This window comes from Octopus sinensis, linkage group LG13 (genome assembly GCF_006345805.1).
Source record: "Octopus sinensis linkage group LG13, ASM634580v1, whole genome shotgun sequence".
Lineage (NCBI taxonomy): Eukaryota > Metazoa > Mollusca > Cephalopoda > Octopoda > Octopodidae > Octopus > Octopus sinensis.
In genome coordinates this window covers 8,929,374-8,949,102 of record NC_043009.1, presented here as the reverse complement: position 1 = coordinate 8,949,102, position 19,729 = coordinate 8,929,374, and the positions used below count along the sequence as shown (strand labels likewise).

Below are 19,729 nucleotides of genomic sequence, written 5' to 3'. Positions count from 1 at the left end.
GGAGGCGCAATGGCCCAGTGGTTAGGGCAGCGGACTCGCCGTTTCAATTCCCAGACCAGGTGTTGTGAGTGTTTATTGAGCGAAAACACCTAAAAAAAGCTCCACAAGGCTCCGGCAGGGGATGGTGGTGATCCCTGCTGTACTCTTTCACCACAACTTTCTCTCACTCTTACTTCCTGTTTCTGTTGTACCTGTATTTCAAAGGGCCGGCCTTGTCACTCTCTGTGTCACGCTGAATATCCCCGAGAACTACGTTAAGGGTACACGTGTCTGTGGAGTGCTCAGCCACTTACATGTTAATTTCACGAGCAGGCTTTTCCGTTGATCGGATCAACCGGAACCGACGGAGTGCTTCCCATATGTTTACTAGCTTCATAACTACTCATTCTGCAGATGTAGTGATGATTAATGTGTAATTTGGAGGATTAAATAGTCAAATTGGTATGTGAATCAAATCAGGAATAATTGAAGATATTTGAAATGAAAACAAAAAGAACTGCAAAGAGAGAAAGAATCTTGGCAGTTACCACGTCTGTTATTAAACTGTTCCAGTAACAATAACATCTACCATTGAAGACTATCAACAAAATTGATCCTGATATCATCATCATCATTGTCGAACTTATGTTACTATGAGTTTGGATGAGAGTTATTTCATGGTCAGTTGCTCTTCTTGTTACAAACACTTAACTGTTTCATATGTAAGGTATAAGACACCGGTGCAGACATGACCTAGTGGGTAAAAAAGTCTGTTTCCCCACCCACTTGGTTTTGGGTTCAATCCCATTCTGTGGCACCTTCACCTTGGGAAAGTATCTTCTACTATAGCCCCAGGCCATCCAAAGCCTTGTGAGTGGATTTGGTTGACAGAAACTGAAAGAAGCCCATCGTATTTGTGTGTGTGTGTTCATGCTTCTTTGTATTGTCTTTGTGTGATGGTTGAATAACAAGTGTTATTCATTTCCAATTTCTGCAGAAACATATCTGGCCATGGGGAAATATTATTTTACTTGGAAACAGTTGGAGGTTGGTGACAGGAAGGACTAGAAAATCTGTCTCAGTACACTGTATGACCCAGGTTAGCATAGAAAAGTGGATATTAAAACAATGATAATAATGATTGTCTTTACACATAACTGTGTGTTATGGGGCATATTGTTTACAACAAATAAAACCGCTGTTACTGATTTGCTTCACATAATGACAATGTGAAGAGACAAGGAAAACACACACATACAAACATGTATCTACACAATGGGCTTCAGTACAGTTTTCGGATCTTTTCAGTTTGAATGGCAGTTTTTTAAAATAATTTCCACATAACTAAAAACTTCGTATACTGGTAGAATGTGTTTATAAAACATCTTTTTCTCTTGGCTTTATTGAGAAAATTCTATCGTTTGTAAGATATTTGCTGTTTTTTTTTTTCTTCAAATTCTGAAATTTCAACCAATCAATGACGTCCATTGAGGTAAAAAAAAAAACGTTCTGTGCCGTATGAATATGTCCCTCGTTTAAGAAACAGATTGGGTTTATTTACATTTGTGAAGAAAAAAAGACACCCTTCCCCCCACCCCTAACTAACCCTAACCCTAAAACAGATTGAAATGCAATAGATCGATACTAGGGTCATAATTATGAGTGACAATTTCATATGACGCTGCTAGAAAAAGCTGCCGTTCAACCGAAAAGATCCCAGTTTTCATCTACCAAATTTTACTCACAAGTTATTGGTTGGCTTGAGGTTGTAATACAAGACACTTGCCCGAGGTGTCATGTTCTGGGATGGAAACAGAAACTACGTGATTGGAAAGCAGACTTCTTATCTGAGTCATACCTGCGACTATATTTATTGCAATATCTTGAACTTACTGATCTTGATTAAATCAGAAATGATCTTAGTTCGTTACAAAGGTCCAATTATCTAGTTAAACTTTTGTATTTTGCGATTAATAATAATTTCCATAATTAGTTTAATACCGACGAATATTATGAAGATATGACTTATCATTTACAAAAGAGCTATTTTTTTTTATTTTTTATTTTTATTCTTTTACTTGCCTCAGTCATTTGACTGTGGCCATGCTGGAGCACCACCTTTATGATAACTCTTATCTTTTTTTCTTTGTTTTATTCATTGGACTGTGGCCATGCTGGGGCACTGCCTCAAAGGATTTTAGTCAAATAAATCAACCCCAGTACTTACTTTTTTGAAGTCTGGTACTTATTTTATCATTCCCTTTTGCTGAACTGCTCTGTTATAAGGATGTAAACAAACTAACACTCGCTGTTGAGCAGTGGGTGAGGGACAGATAGACACAGAGAGCTACATACGCACACACACATATATGTGTGTGTGTGTCTGTGTGTATGTAGAAACAGGGTTCTACAGTTTCTGTTTTCCAAATTCACTTACAAAGCATTGTTTGATCCGGGGTTTGTAGTTGGAGATACCTAACCACGGTGCTGTACAATGGGACTGAACCCAAAACCATGTAGTTGCAAAGTAAGCTTCTTTTTTTTTTTTTTCTTTACTACCCACAAGGGGCTAAACATAGAGGGGACAGACAAACAGATTAAGTTGATTATATCGACCCAAGTGCGTAACTGGTACTTATTTAATCGACCCCGAAAGGATGAAAGGCAAAGTCGACCTCGGCGGAATTTGAACTCAGAACGTAGCGGCAGACAAAATACTGCTAGGCATTTCACCCGGCGTGCTAACGTTTCTGCCAGCTCGCCGCCTTTGCAAAGTAAGCTTCTTATCACACAGCCATGCCTATACGCATCTTGTTTAGAATTCCCCTCTCCCAAAGCTTGAAGATCAATCATTGAAGCTAAGTTAATAAAATACAACTCAAAAATTAGCACACCAAGCTCATCATGGTATAATTTAGATCCACAATGCATTAACACTCTCATATCTGGGGCAGGTGTACTGTTTCACATACAAATATCCTGGGCCATATCTAAAACACATGGTTCCGGGTTCAGTCCCACTGTGTGGCACCTTGGGCAAGTGTCTTCTACTATAGCCTCAGGCCGACCAAAGCCCTGTGAGTGGATTTGGTAGATGGAAACTGAAAGAAGCCTGTCGTATATATGTATATATATATATATATATATATATGCGTGTTTGTCCCCCTAGCATTGCTTGACGACCGATGCTGGTGTGTTTATGTCCCCGTCACTTAGGTTGGTTTGGCAAAAGAGACCAATAGAACAAGTACTGGGCTTACAAAAGAATAAGTCCCAGGGTTGAGTTGCTCGATTAAAGGCGGTGCTCCAGAATGGCCACAGTCAAATGACTGAAACAAGAAAAAGAGAGAGAGAGTGAGAGAGAGAGAGAGTGTTTGTGACTTTGTCTTGAAGGAATTAAGTTATTACTCTGGTGTGGTTGTGGTGATGAGAAATTGCTTCCCAACATGGTTCTAAGTTCAGTTCCTCTGTACGGCGCTTTAGGTAAATGCCTTCTACTATAGATCCAATGTGAGTGAATTGGGTCAACAAAATCGGAGAGAGGCCCCATCATTATATCGTTCATCATCCACATTTACTATCCGTTTTCCATGCTGGCATATGTGTATGCACACATGTGTGTTAGTCTCCCTGCCTTGATAATACATGATAGTTGAAAATGTGTGGCAACATCATATTCTGTGGAAAGATTTCTTGTAATATTACCTCAGTTGGAAACATGTGGCAGTTGGTGAGAGAGGAAGGGCATCCACCGATAGAGAATCTGCTTCAACCAATTCCATCCAACCTATTTGAGCATGCAAAAGTGAATGCTATAATGATGATGACTCATTGACGAATGTCACTGATTAATAAAACAATGTTTGTCTCACTCTTGTGTGCAACTTGCCATAATGTTCAAAATATTATTGCAGGAGTGGGTGTGTGGTAAGTACCAACCACATGGTTCCGGGTTCAGTCCCACTGCGTGGTACCTTGGGCAAGTGTTTTCTACTATAGCCTCGGGCCAACAGAAGCCTTGTGAGTGGATTTGGTAATCCACTGAAAGAAGCCCGTCGTATATATGTATATATATGCGTGTGTGTGTTTGTGTGTCTGTGTTTGTCCCCCTAGCATTGCTTGACAACCGATGCTGGTGTGTTTATGTCCCCGTTATCTAGCGGTTCTGCAAAAGAGATCGATAGAATAAGTACTGGGTTTACAAAAGAATAAGTCCTGGGGTTGAGTTGCTCGATTAAAGGCGGTGCTCCAGCATGGCCGCAGTCAAATGACTGAAACAAGTAAAAGAGAGAAAGAGTATGACTATATGTATACTAGCTTCATGACTACTCATTCTGCAGATGTAGTGATGATTAATGTGTAATTTGGAGGATTAAATAGTCAAATTGGTATGTGAATCAAATCAGGAATAATTGAAGATATTTGAAATGAAAATAAGAAGAACTACAAAGAGAGAAAGAATCTTGGCAGTTACCACGTCTGTTATTAAACTGTTCCAGTAACAATAACATCTACCATTGAAGACTATCAACAAAATTGATCCTGATATCATCATCATCATTGTCGAACTTATGTTACTATGAGTTTGGATGAGAGTTATTTCATGGTCAGTTGCTCTTCTTGTTACAAACACTTAACTGTTTCATATGTAAGGTATAAGACACCGGTGCAGGCATGACCGTGTGGGTAAAAAAGTCTGTTTCCCCACCCACTTGGTTTTGGGTTCAATCCCATTCTGTGGCACCTTCACCTTGGGAAAATATCTTCTACTATAGCCCCAGGCCATCCAAAGCCTTGTGAGTGGATTTGGTTGACAGAAACTGAAAGAAGCCCATCGTATTTGTGTGTGTGTGTTCATGCTTCTTTGTATTGTCTTTGTGTGATGGTTGAATAACAAGTGTTATTCATTTCCAATTTCTGCAGAAACATATTTGGCCATGGGGAAATATTATTTTACTTGGAAACAGTTGGAGGTTGGTGACAGGAAGGACTGTAGAGAATCTGTCTCAATAAACTGTATGACCCAGGTTAGCATAGAAAAGTGGATATTAAAACAATGATAATAATTATTGTCTTTACACATAACTGTGTCTTATGGGGCATATTGGTTACAAACAAAACCACTCTTACTGATTTGCTTCACATAATGACAATGTGAAGAGACAAGGAAAACACACACATACAAACATGTATCTACACAATGGGCTTCAGTACAGTTTTTGGATCTTTTTGGTTTGAATGGCAGTGTTTTAAAATAATTTCCACGTAACTAAACACTTTTAAACTTCGTATACTGGTAGAATGTGTTTATAAAACATCTTTTTCTCTTGGCTTCATTGAGAAAATTCTATAGTTTGTAAGATATTTGTTGTTTTTTTTCTTCAATTCTGCATCTTGAACCAATCAATGACGTCTATTGAGGTAAAAAACATTCTGTGCCGTATGAATATGTCCCTCGTTAAAGAAACAGATTGGGTTTATTTACATTTGTGAAGAAAAAAAGGTGCCCCAGCATGGCCACAGCTCATTAGCTGAAACTGGAACTCTAGCCCTAACCCTAAAACAGATTGAAATGCAATAGATCGATACTAGGGTCATAATTATGGGTGACAATTTCATATGACGCTGCTAGAAAAAGCTGCCGTTCAAACCGAAAAGATCCCAGTTTTCATCTACCAAATTTTACTCACAAGTTATTGGTTGGCTTGAGGTTGTAATACAAGACACTTGCCCGAGGTGTCATGTTCTGGGATGGAAACAGAAACTACGTGATTGGAAAGCAGACTTCTTATCTGAGTCATACCTGCGACTATATTTATTGCAATATCTTGAACTTACTGATCTTGATTAAATCAGAAATGATCTTAGTTCGTTACAAAGGTCCAATTATCTAGTTAAACTTTTGTATTTTGTGATTAATAATAATTTCCATAATTAGTTTAATACCGACGAATATTATGAAGATATGACTTATCATTTACAAAAGAGCTATTTTTTTTTATTTATTCTTTTTATTCTTTTACTTGCCTCAGTCATTTGACTGTGGCCATGCTGGAGCACCACCTTTATGATAACTCTTATCTTTTTTTCTTTGTTTTATTCATTGGACTGTGGCCATGCTGGGGCACTGGCCTCAAAGGTTTTTAGTCAAATAAATCAACCCCAGTACTTACTTTTTTGAAGTCTGGTACTTATTTTATCATTCCCTTTTGCTGAACTGCTCTGTTATAAGGATGTAAACAAACTAACACTCGCTGTTGAGCAGTGGGTGAGGGGCAGGTAGACACAGAGAGCTACACACACACACACACATACATGTGTGTGTGTAGAAACAGGGTTCTACAGTTTCTGTTTTCCAAATTCACTTACAAGGCATTGTTTGATCCAGGGTTTATAGTTGGAGATACCTAACCACGGTGCTGTACAATGGGACTGAACCCAAAACCATGTAGTTGCAAAGTAAGCTTCTTTTTTTTTTTTTTCTTTACTACCCACAAGGGGCTAAACATAGAGGGGACAGACAAACAGATTAAGTTGATTATATCGACCCAAGTGCGTAACTGGTACTTATTTAATCGACCCCGAAAGGATGAAAGGCAAAGTCGACCTCGGCGGAATTTGAACTCAGAATGTAGCGGCAGACGAAATACTGTTAAGCATTTCGCCCGGCGTGCTAACAATTCTGCCAGCTCACCGCCTTTGCAAAGTAAGCTTCTTATCACACAGCCATGCCTATACGCATCTTATTTAGAATTCCCCTCTCCCAAAGCTTGAAGATCAATCATTGAAGCTAAGTTAATAAAATACAACTCAAAAATTAGCACACCAAGCTCATCATGGTATAATTTAGATCCACAATGCATTAACACTCTCATATCTGGGGCAGGTGTACTGTTACGCATACAAATATCCTGGGCCATGTCTAAAACACAAATCAGTTCTCTCAGCTGAATGACAGAAGTCACTTACCAAAACGCTTCAATATCTGACCCACAGATATGCTGTGTCTTCATTCTGCTTTTCTGTTGCTACTACTGTAAAATTGCAGTCATCCATACATACAGGCCTGCCCTTTATGGCCACCACTCCCAGTCTCTATCAGCTGAGAGCACTTTGTCTTACAGGTGCCACATAGAATGCACTTGTGCCACTGCCATGTAAAATGCATTTGTGCTGGTGCTGCATGAAATACGCTCATGCCATGTGTATTGCAGTCCTGCTGATGGCTTATAAAAAGTACCTACCTCTCTGTAAAGTGGTTGGCATTAGGAAGGGCATCCGGCCATAGAAACCATGCCAAAACAGACAATTGGGGCATGGACAATTCTCTAGCTAGTCAGCTTTTCTCATACTGTCCAACCCATGCATGGAAAATGGACATTAACCCTTTCATTACTGTATTTATTTTGAGATGGTCTATGTTTCAATTATTTTAAATATAACAAAGAATTTTTTTATATAACTTGGTTATCATTCAGCTAGTGTTAGGAATATAAATTGTGACTAAGGTTTGGTGGAAGATTTTAATTCAGAACTTATGGAAACATGACATTTGTACTCGGAGCCAGAGCCGGTTTCAGTCGGGTTGGTAATGAAAGGGTTAAATGATGACTACATAGTCTCTTTTCTTCACGTGGACGTCTCTCTGGTCTCGGGTGGGGCTACAATGGCTATGCGTCCAACCGTTTAAATTAGATGGAATGAAGCAACACCTTCCTGATTGCCTAAGGAATGAATCTTCTGTCCTTTACTTGTTCCAGTCATTGGAAAACCTGAAAAATACACTTAAAAGCCAATACTGAACTGAAAAACATCAAATAAAATTCATGCAAAAAAATCTGTACAAACCTCTTATTAAAACAGACAAAAGCAACTTTTTTAAAATGATTTCTAATGTTATGTCATTTTTTTTTTTATGTGTTAAGGCTGCATATCTTGGAACTAATTATCAGCATATGGTGAGGTGTATCTGGTGGAGTGTTCCTGTGGCCTTTGTACAGGGCTTCCAAGGTTGAGGGAATGATAGATAAAAACTATAACTCATGGGGCAACCTTTGATCAGTGACCTGTTCTGAACACTTGTGAGTGAACTCCACTCAAGATGTTCAAAGTGTAGGTAGTGGTGTGAAATTGGACAATAGATTAAGTCTACCATCCAACAAGTACAGTCCTTGTGAATGACTTCCACATGGTTTACATCTATCCAATTTCACGCATAAACCCGAGGGTATAGCAGATGCTTGCTCAAAGCACCACGCCCTCGCTTCAAATATGGAACAACATGATCGCAAAACAAACTTCATGACCTCAAGGCCATGGATGCACCCTCTTTAATTATGTTTAATGCTAGTAGTTTTATAAAGCATTTAGGTATTCTAATGTTTTTTGTAAGGCATTTTATTATGTATTCCAACCCAGTGGCAGTGGCCATGCTGTGGTACTGCCATTACATATTTAAAAAACTGAATATGGTGCACCATTTTAAAGATGCATGACCAGCTATGATTCACACATGTTCCACTAAAGTCTGATGTGACATTAGCAGTGAACCAACCTTTGTGCAACCACTCACACTCCTTGAAGGAGCCACTCAATCTCCTTCAAGTCACACTCCACCATCTTAAAATCAAAAAGCACATTAGACCATGTAATCCCAGCTGCACCTGAAGATGAGATGGTCAGGGCTGGAATACCTTTGATAAAGGGCCTCTTTTGATTAAGGTTGATTTGGTGTTGAAGAACATCATGGTATTATTTACTTTTTACATTTTACTTATTTCAGTCATTAGACTGTGGCTTGAAGGGTTTTAGTTGAATAAACCAATCCCACAACTTATTTTTTAAGTCTAGTACTTATTCTGTCAGTGTCTTTTGCTGAACTGCTAAGTAACAGGGTATGAAAACAAACTGACAAGTAGTAGTAGTAGTGGTGGTGGGAGACAAACAAAGACATTGGAATAACGATTTGTCAACTTGTCATCCAAGAAATGCTTCATCGTTCTTTTTTTTCTTTTTGTTGTTTTTAAACCATTTTAGGCTGTCTCAAATATTATTTGAAAACTTTCATCCAGAAGTCTTCCTTGTCGTCTGTGATAATGAGCAAAAAGTTCAATGTTGTGTTTGTTCTTGGAGGACCAGGTGCTGGCAAGGGCACGCAATGTGCCAATATAGTGAAAGTGAGTATTCATTCTTTACTTTTATTAAAAATGAGATGTCTGTAGAAAACAAACTTTGGCATGAGTATCTCTCTATATATAAACGGCAAAATGTCTGTCTGTCTGTGTGTCCTTTATACAAATCCACAATTTTTCAGTTAGAGGGCTTGCACTTTCTATGGTCATTCAAAACCGTCCAAGGGTGGTCATGAAGATCTTTTCATTTCCCCAATTACCCCTGAAAGCCATTAAAAGAAATCGATAAACCGACCCCTTATGTTTCAGATTACAAAAGTCTTTAATACAAGGGACGTTCACTTAATCCAGCAGTTTAATCTAAAGATATTAAACCATAGCAAGGGAAATAACTCTTTAAAACTCTGCATTTCCCCTTTGTTATGTATCACACCTCAATACTGTACCAGACCAATTTATCCAATTTAGGACTGGAACTGTCCCGGATTTCCAGTTTCCCAGAGAATTTCTAAACGTTTGCTTAAAATCTCTATATCTATAAATGTCTGTTTTTTGATTGGATGAAGATAATTTTACACCTGACAGTTGGATGCACGTGCGCATTTACAGACAGTCTGTATGACTCTGCGCACTTTAGTGTTTTGCAAAGACTCGTTATCATGTGTTTTGGCTTTCAAACGTGCATGCTTTTTTGATTTAAGAAATGCAGGGAATAATTAACAAGTTACACCAAGTGAATGACAAGAGAGCAGGATTTTTATGAAAGACCAAAATGCTTCACTAGCACTAGACCCAACAACGCCGGGACATAGTGCTAGTGTGTACTAATAATTGTACTAGTTGCACCTGTGGAAATTTTTCAGTTATTTTGGAAACTGTTACTTGAATGTAGGCCCCCATCACATCTTCATCGTCTTATCTCTCACCACTTGAGTTGCCTATGTTTCTCTTCTACTGTAAAACACCTATTTCTGTTCCTCAAACTATTCCTTTCTCAGTCGAGGGATCTTGTCTTGCAAGTTACTTAGAGACCCCACTGCTACTGGTGCTGCACGAAAAGCACCCAGTACACTCTGTAAAGTGGTTGGCATCAGGAATGGCATTCATCTGTAGAAACCAAGTCAAGGCAGACAGTAGAGCTTGGTGCAGTTTTCTGACTTGCCACACTCTTGTCGAATCGTCCAACCGATGTGAGCGTAGAAAACAGGCATTAAATGATGATGATGATGTGGTAGGAAGTTTATTGAGAACCATGAAATATATTTCTTTTGAAATTCTACTTTGAAAATTCAGTTCAAATGGTGTAAATATCTACATAGATAGTATTGAAGGCTTGGGATTTTTATTCAGCCCCAGGCAACTATTTGTAACATCAGTGAATGTTTTATTCACTGTTTCCTATGTCAATGGCAATAAATTCTCATCTAGACATGTGACAAGCTGCAAGTACATGCTTTTAAAATGGTTCAGAAAAAACCCAAAATGCATTTGGCTTTCTCATTCACTACTCTTGGGGCAATGTTTTTGTCTCTTTCCAATATTTATTATTTTTAACACATCCATAAGTGATGTTATCGCAGGACTAATACCACAGTAAATTGCTTACTGGCAGTGTATATGCAATAAGTATGATACACATATGTCTATTTTAATTTAATACTGCCTCAGTTATGCATACTGTGGTATATATATATATATATACTGGAGTAAACAGATAAATGTGAAACAAGGTGGAAAAAAGAGTACTCAAATACCAGTGGTAGAGTAATATGCTTTATTTAAGGCAGCAGAAAATTCAACAAAACCTGATACTCTGAGTTTCACGTTCCCGTTTTGATTTGAGAAATGCAGGGAACGTGAAACTCAGAGTAACAGGTTTTGTTGAATTTTCTGCTGCTTTAAATAAAGTATATATATATATATATATATCTCAAAGTGTACAGTATTATACATCCATTATGGCTGACCTTACCAATCAGTTTCACACTTGGGTTCAATGGAATGTTATGTAACCCTGCATTCTTCAGGGATGGCATATATATATATATATATATACACACACACACATATACACACAGAAGAAAGAATTTGTAGCCTTGCTCTAAAATAATTTTGGAAAAAAAAGCAGATTTAGCAACCAAAAAGATAGCAATTCCCCCCCCCTCTTTTTTTTTACTTGTGTATTTATATCAGGTTCTGATATAACTTATCAGCTGACTCATGATTATTGTATTGGATCATCTTCCAATCTATGCCAACATGGAAAAATAGATGTTCAGGTGTTGTTAACAATAATGTCTTAATTTTCTTTTCTTAACTCAGTACTAATACTTGAAATGAATTTGCTTTTGTTTTCCAGAATTTTGATTATGGACATTTGTCTGCTGGAGATCTCCTAAGGGCCGAGCGCAGTGACCCTAATTCTCAGTATGGAGCGTTGATTGCTAATCATATTAAAGAGGGCAGCATTGTGCCTGTCTCAATCACTTGCGCCCTACTCAAGAAGGTATGAAGTTTATTTGAACTTGCATCAACTTTTCACACATGATTTTTAACCCTTTCATTGCAAAATTTAAACTTCATGGTCATTCCGGTAATGATGTTGAATATCTACCAAAAACTAGAATTATAATGTGTATAAAACTGCTTTCCATACTTAAGAGTAATGAAATTTTAAGTGAGTATATCTGACTCCTGCAGTAGAAGGGTTATTCATAGCACTGCAAGTTAACGAAACCACTCCGATTTGAGAACATCACGATTGTTTGCAGTGGAAACCTATGAGAGTTTGCCTGGTTAGATAGTATGCTTTTGCAGCTTGATAGACTGGGTCATTCATCATCATCATCGTTTAACATCCGTTTTCCATGCTAGCATGGGTTGGATGGTTTGACCGGGGTCTGGGAAACCAGGAGGCTGCACCAGGCTCCAGTCTGATCTGACAGTGTTTCTATAGCTGGATGCCCTTCCTAATGCCAACCACTCCAAGAGTGTAGTGGGTGCTTTTTATGTACCAGGGGAGGCTGGCAGCGGCCACAAACGGTTGGTGCTTTTTATGTGCTACCAACACAGAAGCCAGTTCGGATGGTGCTTTTCATGTGCCGCAAAGCACAGGTATCATAACTACAACTTCCATTTGATATTTATTTTGATGTTGATGTATTTGACTCAATAGGTCTCCTCAAGAATAGCAGGTCACCCTATGATCCAAGGTAAGCACAGCAGGTCGTTCTGCAATCTAAGGTACTTTGGATGGGCTGGGGCTATGCGAAACTGGTGCAGGAAGCAGCCATGAACTCACATTATTTGTCGAGTCTTTGCAGTCACAGCATATCTCCAGAGATCTCTGTCTTTCGTCATTGCCTCTGTGAGGCCCAACGTTCGAAGGTCATGCTTGACTACCTCATCCCATGTCTTCCTGGGTCTACATCTCCCCCGGATACCTTCAACTGTTTGGGAGCGGCACTTCTTCACACATCTCTCCTCATCCATCCGCAGTACATGACCATAACCATATATATATATATATATATACATATGTATATAATTGGGCTGGCCAGATTGGAGCAATCTCAAGATTAATCAGCCGAAATTGCGTGGATGATCCGGTTCTTGACTGAAGATAAAAGGCTCCGAATGACCTGTCCATGTTTTTTTTGTATCGTCTATCTGGATGTTTTGTTGTCCCCTTTTGTATCACTTAGTTGTCCGGATGTTTTGCGTTCTTGTAGCATTTTGTATTTTATTTTATATATATCTATGTATATATATATATATGCATAAATATATGTTTGTATGTATGTATATATATATATATATATATGTATATATGTGTGTGTATGTGGGTATATATATATATATGTATATATATATATATATATATATGTAGTGAATCTTGCATGCTTGAAGCGGATTCGATCCAACATAGCCAAATTTAAATCAACACTTCTACAGAACTTTCCCGCGGTGGAACAATGGTTTTTCTCTGACAGCAGTTTTTACATTTTCCAGATGCCTTTAGCTAGGCCGAAATAATGTCTTCACCACTTGACCCTTTCTAACCTCTTCTACTTCACCAAAAGTTAGAATAGAGATAACAAGACCACCAACTAAATCTATTGTTCTCAATGATATATCTATCCTTCTGGATCTTAATATAAGCTAGCACATTCCAAGCAAAAATCAGTTTAGTCACCAGCCGGTGATGGCGACTCAACCGAGTTAGTCACAGTCGGTGACAACTCAACGAGGTCTGACTGACCAACCTTGGTCAGAGGGAGAAATGAAGTTTACTGTCAGACAACAACCAACACTTCTCTCTAGCTCCAATTCTATTATCTTACAACATCATTCTATCTCTCTCTGAAATTACTTCTAACTATTCGTATACGCCAAACTATGTAATGAAACATTCTACCGCAACAAACTTTATTTCGCATGCTTTTGGATGTATCAAAACCTGACCGTCGAGGCAAGGTATTTGTAATGTAACGGTCAATTAAATACTTTCTTTAAACTTTATGAATTGTCCATCTTACACATCCTACAGTATGCAATAGCAACAAATTTTTATCGACACAACTGTTGCTGACATCATCATAACATTGTTTACCAATCAATTTTTACCATTACAATTGGTAACTACACCAAAACAATTATTTCCGTTACATATGTATATATATATATATGTGTGTATGTATGTGTGTGTGTATATATATATATATATATATATATATATATATATATATATATATATATATATATATATTTATTCCTTTTACTTGTTTCAGTCATTTGACTGTGGTTATGCTGGAGCACCATCTCAAAGAGTTTTAATTGAACAAATCGACTCCAGGACATACTTCTTAAGCCTAATACTTATTCTGTTGGTCTCTTTTGTCAAACTGCTATCTTATGTGGATGTAAACACACCAACACCAGTTGTCAAGTGGTGATGGGAGGACAGACACAAAGACACACATGCATAGGTATATATATATATATATATATATATATATATATATAACAGGTTTCTTTCAGTTTCTATTTACCAAATTCACTTACAGTCTGAGGCTATACTAAAAGGCACATGCCCAAGGTGCTATGCTGTGGGACTGAACATGGAACTATGTGGTTGAGAAGCAGACTTCTTACCACACAGACACACTGCACCTATATACATACATAAATGCACGGACTGTCCATAAATTATCTTTACAACTTCCACATTTGGTGAGCCCCACTGGTTGCATGTTCTAATTTTCCCAATAGAACTTTATTTGTTTGTCTGTTTTCCAATAAACTTTACTGTGTTATTCCTTATTTTTGATATTTTTCTGAATTTTTCAAATTGCAAAGGTAAATCTGGAATACCTTGTGTGTCTTTATATAGGTTGTTTCACATGAAATGTTGTATTTGAAAGGTAACAATAAAATGTTTCAGAAGTGTTAGAGAACTGATTTATTTAATCAAATTATGATCCATGTTCATTTATGACGTTTACCCAACGTTTCTCTATGTTATATATTCCATCTTTGAAAAAAAAAAATTTATCTTTTGCTGTGATAAACTGTCCGAATGCTTCAGTTACCTCTTCTCTATTCAAGAATGTTTTGTTGCTTATGAAAAACTCAAAATACCTAAGTAAATGATGATCACCAATTAAGGATAAATTCTTGAAAGGAATGAAAATTAAAAACGTCTATCGTCTCAATAATAACTGGGAAATAATTGAGACATTCCTTTCGAGAATTTATCCTTAATTGGTGGTTTGAGTTTTCTACTGCTCTTTCTAGCACAAGGCTTTCCTATTTGGAAGCCTCTTATTGTATTTCTATGTGAATAATATATAGTCTAATGATTAATTCGTTTTTTGTGGTAGGCCACTGGTAATAATAATTTCTTATTACCCTATTGTTATTTATTAAGTAAATGATGATCAGTAGGAGATATATCAGGGGAATAAGGGAAGATGTTGCAAAATCTCATAATTCAGGCTTTGCAACTTTAGGACTGTAGCTTGAGGAGTGTGAGGACGTGCATTGTCGTGGAGCAGAATTGGGCCACCTCTATTCACTAGTCTAGGTTGCTTCTTTTTCAAATTCTCATGCATACAATCAATTTTCTGGCAATACGATGTTGCTGTTACTGTTTTTCCTTGTTGCAAAAGTGAATAATGAATAACTCCCTTTGCAGACCACCATGCAGTGACCACTAACTTTTTAGGGTGCAATGGTGGGTTGGGTGACTCTCTTGCATCTAATCACTGTCCTGTTTTGTTCTCCTGCTGTGGGCAAAGAGTATCCATTTCTCATCACAAATAATGATTTTATGCAAAAATGGTCTTTTTGCAGTCAAGAAAGCAATAAGGAGCGCACTGCGAGGCATCTGTTTTTTTGTTTGTTTTTTTTTATCTCATTCAGTTGATGTGGAACAAACCTATCCATTTTCTTGACATTTCCAATTTTTTACAGGTGTCCAAAAACAGTTGTGTGAAATGTTTGATACTCCGATGGAAATTTTCGAACTTTTGTTCTCAGATTTTTTTCAACCGAAGCATTTACTCCATCATGCCGAATAACTGATTTTGGCCTACCCCTTGGTTTATTTTCAAGGCTATCATCTCCTGAACGAGAGCTTTGGAACCATCTCTGAACAGTTCCGATGTTAATAAAACCATTACCAAAGGCCTGCTTTATATTCCGTAGAGCTTCTGTGCCAGAGTGACCCAGTTTGTACTCATACGAGAAAAATCGCTCAACATTGTTTGGTTGTTATCATTTTCTTAAGGTCTGTGGGTACGGATTTTGTAAACCAATATTGTTGTGAAAGAAAAAGAGTCAAGATTAACATAAGCAAGGTATACATAATTTTAAATGACTGGAATAACTAAGTAAAAATGCAACATTTCATGTGAAACAACCTAATATATACATATATATATATGTGTGTGTGTGTGCTAAGAATTTATTTGAAACTGAATTTTGCTGAATAAACCAACCAACACAGTAAACAACCCTGACAATGTTTATAGTCATTTTAACCTTATATATTCTGCCAGGCAATGGAAGCCAGTGGTAAAAATAATTTTCTTATTGATGGATTTCCTCGCAACAAAGACAACTTGGATGGCTGGGAACTTGAGATGAAGGAAACTGCTACAGTGAAATTTGTTCTCTATTTCAGCTGCAGTGAAGAAGTAAGTTCAGTGACATCTGCCAAGATTTTAAATATCATTTCTCTGTTATGTGTGCATGTTACAATTTATTTACCATGTGTGTGTGTAGAGAGAGAGAGAGCAATAAGAAAATGGAGGGGATCAATAGGTGGTTCATCAACTTTCAGACATTATATTATGTCAACTTATTTATTTATTTACTAAAATGACAATTACAAGATTATACATACATGTATGATATATTATGCTTTACATGTAAAATATATTAATATATAAGGATACCAGTAATTATTAAAATATAACATACAGGAAATATAAATTGGGAAAATATCTTACAGCTGTTTCAGCCAAGAGGCAAAAATGCCTCATTCTACCTTTATCCCTCCAGTAGACTGAAGTAATTAGCAGATAAAATTGAGGTACTTGGGTGTTTCTCTAGGCTTCGTCGGAGATTTTAGAAAGTACATAAGGTTAAGTTATAAATAAATATAAATATAAAATAAATAAATACACACACAGACACCCATAAAATTATTAACCATCTTACAAACAATAACTCTGAGCACCTTTCTAACACCCGTGGACATATTTACAATGTCAGAAAACAGCACAGCTCCCATGACTTTAGGAAACATTTTTTCAGGCTGTGAGTTGCTGAAGCAGGGAACAGACTGCCGGCATCAGTTGTTAGTTGTCGGAGCACTGCATCCTTCAAAACTTCCATGCTTCTTGAGATTCGCCAACACTACACTTGATTTTCTCCCCTCCATACACACGCAAGCATGTATCTGACTCATACACTGTTCACTTCCCAGACATTTGTACATTACTGCATATACTTTATACGCACTTTTGACAAGATGTGGTGCACCTGAGCACTAAATACAATAATTTCATTATTATTATTATACATATGCATACATATATAAATATACATAAATACATATATATATATATATACACTTAACTGTACATACATATTCACATTTATAAGCATACACAATAATCAATTATTATTAATAATATTAGATGCATTTTATTATTCATATTATATAAAATATAAACAGAATTATGAGAAAGTTATAAGGAGAGTAATTTTGTAATTTATAAAATCAATATATCTTAAAGTTATTTCAGTTATGTAAGAACGAAACTGTATACACATGAGGGACATATATATATATATATATAATAAATAAAATAAAACATATGCATATATACATACATATATGTACGTACCTACCTCTACATGTATATATACATGCATATATGGGTACAGGACACCAAAATAAACGTCGAACACAATGAGAAACGAAAACATAAACACAAACCCAAGGAAATGGACATTTTTTTAAAACAACGAAAAAAATAGAGTACAGGACATACAAAACAAGGAAAATTCCCCTTCTTCAGTCGCGTTAATTTCATCTACTCCACGTTTCGAATATATATATACATATATATTTTTCTGCTCAACCATACTTATATGTACATATGTATTATATGTGTTTAGCAGAGAGGATCAGTGCATTATAATACGTATGTACATATAAATATGGTTGAGCAGAAAAATATATATGTATATGTATATATATATATTTGTGTATGTGTGTATATTTATATATATGTCCCTCATGTGTATACAGTTTCGTTCTTACATAACTGAAATAACTTTAAGATATATTGATTTTATAAATTACAAAATTACTCTCCTTATAACTTTCTCATAATTCTGTTTATATTTTATATAATATGAATAATAAAATGCATCTAATATTATTAATAATAATTGATTATTGTGTATGCTTATAAATGTGAATATGTATGTACAGTTAAGTGTATATATATATATATGTATTTATGTATATTTATATATGTATGCATATGTATAAGTATGTAAATGTGTGTGTGTGTATTTATTTATAACTTAACATTACGTACTTTCTAAAATCTCTGACGAAGCCTAGAGAAACACCCAAGTACCTCAATTTCATCACCTAATTACTTCAGTCTACTGGAGGAATAAAGGTAGAATGAGGTATTTTTACCTCTTAGCTGAAACAGCTGTAAGATATTTTCCTGCATGTTATATGTTAATAATTACTGGTATCCTTATGTATTAATGCCAACAAGAGTCAAAATGCATTTTGCTGTTCTCTCTACACACATATTCACTCAGTGAATTGTTTACAATGAAGCAAAACACTATTAACACACAATTAATTTAATAATTGACAGGATCTAGTGAGCCACAGGACTTTCGCATGTTTTCTACAGCTAGATGTGCATCCTCACACCAACCACCTTACAGTAGTTATTTTTAGTTTGGATCTTTTTGGATCATTTTTACCTAGAACTTTTCCAGGCTGTTTCCCCCCCCCCCTCTTACCATTCTTGTTGCCAGAAACATATATTCAGTTTGTATATAACATTGAATTATGCACTTGATTCATTGACTTTTGCTTTGTAGCAAAAAACAAATTTGGAGATAGAATCAAAAAAATTGTTACAGGTTGTGACAGGAATTTCAATTTTGATGACTTCATCTAGAAATAAAACATAATTTAAATTCTAAAGCAAAAAGTCCTTGGAACTCACTTATCCTGAATGTGGAATATTGCACACAACAAAATCAGTTTCAGAACTTGTTCCATAATCTTAAGTTTTCTTAACTCTGAGCGCCTTTTCAAACTCCACCTGTCTAACACCTGTGGACATGTTTACAAAGTCAGAAAACAGCACAGCTCCCATGACTTTCGGAAACATTTTTTCACGCTAAGAATTGCTGAAGTATGGAACAAACTGCCGGCTTCAGTTGTTAGTTGTCGGAGCACTGCATCCTTCAAAACTTCCATGCCTCCTGAGATTCGCCAACACTACACCTGATGTTCTCCCCTCCATACACACGCAAGTATGTATCTGGCTCATACATTGTTCCCTTCCCAGACATTTGTACATTACTGCAAAATTTTATATGCACTTTTGACAAGTTGTGGTGCATCAGTTGTTAGTTGTCGGAGCACTGCATCCTTCAAAACTTCCATGCTTCCTGAGATTCGCCAACACTACACCTGATTTTCTCCCCTCCATACACGCAAGCAAGCATGCATCTGACTCATACACTGTTCGCTTTCCAGACATTTGTACATTACTGCACATGCTTTATACACACTTTTGACAAGTTGTGGTGCACCTGAGCACTGTATACAATAATTTTATTATTATTATTTAAGTCTACATTCTCTGTATTGTAAAAGAGTTTTATTAAATTTTATTAAAGTTGTTATTGCGAAACATTTTCAAATTTAAGAAGTTACTGTAAAACATTTAAATTTCAAGACTAAAAATTAATGCAAATCTTGATGATATTGTATGTGTGTATGTATTCTTTTATTTCTGATTTTTATTGTTAATGCAAATGTTTGCTTGTTCATTGTTAGG

General features: G+C 36.5%; 1 protein-coding gene across 1 annotated transcript in view; it reads left to right on the top strand.

Moving 5' to 3' along the window:
* LOC115218553 (UMP-CMP kinase) overlaps positions 1–19,729 on the top strand; it is a 32,810-nt gene that overhangs the window by 5,592 nt on the left and 7,489 nt on the right. Inside the window, exons 2-5 of the mRNA XM_029788441.2 lie at positions 9,016–9,155; positions 11,470–11,616; positions 16,172–16,309; position 19,729. The exon at position 19,729 is cut by the window's right edge and continues 76 nt beyond it. Coding sequence (XP_029644301.1) covers positions 9,016–9,155; positions 11,470–11,616; positions 16,172–16,309; position 19,729 — 426 coding nt within the window. The remainder of the gene's footprint in view (positions 1–9,015; positions 9,156–11,469; positions 11,617–16,171; positions 16,310–19,728) is intronic.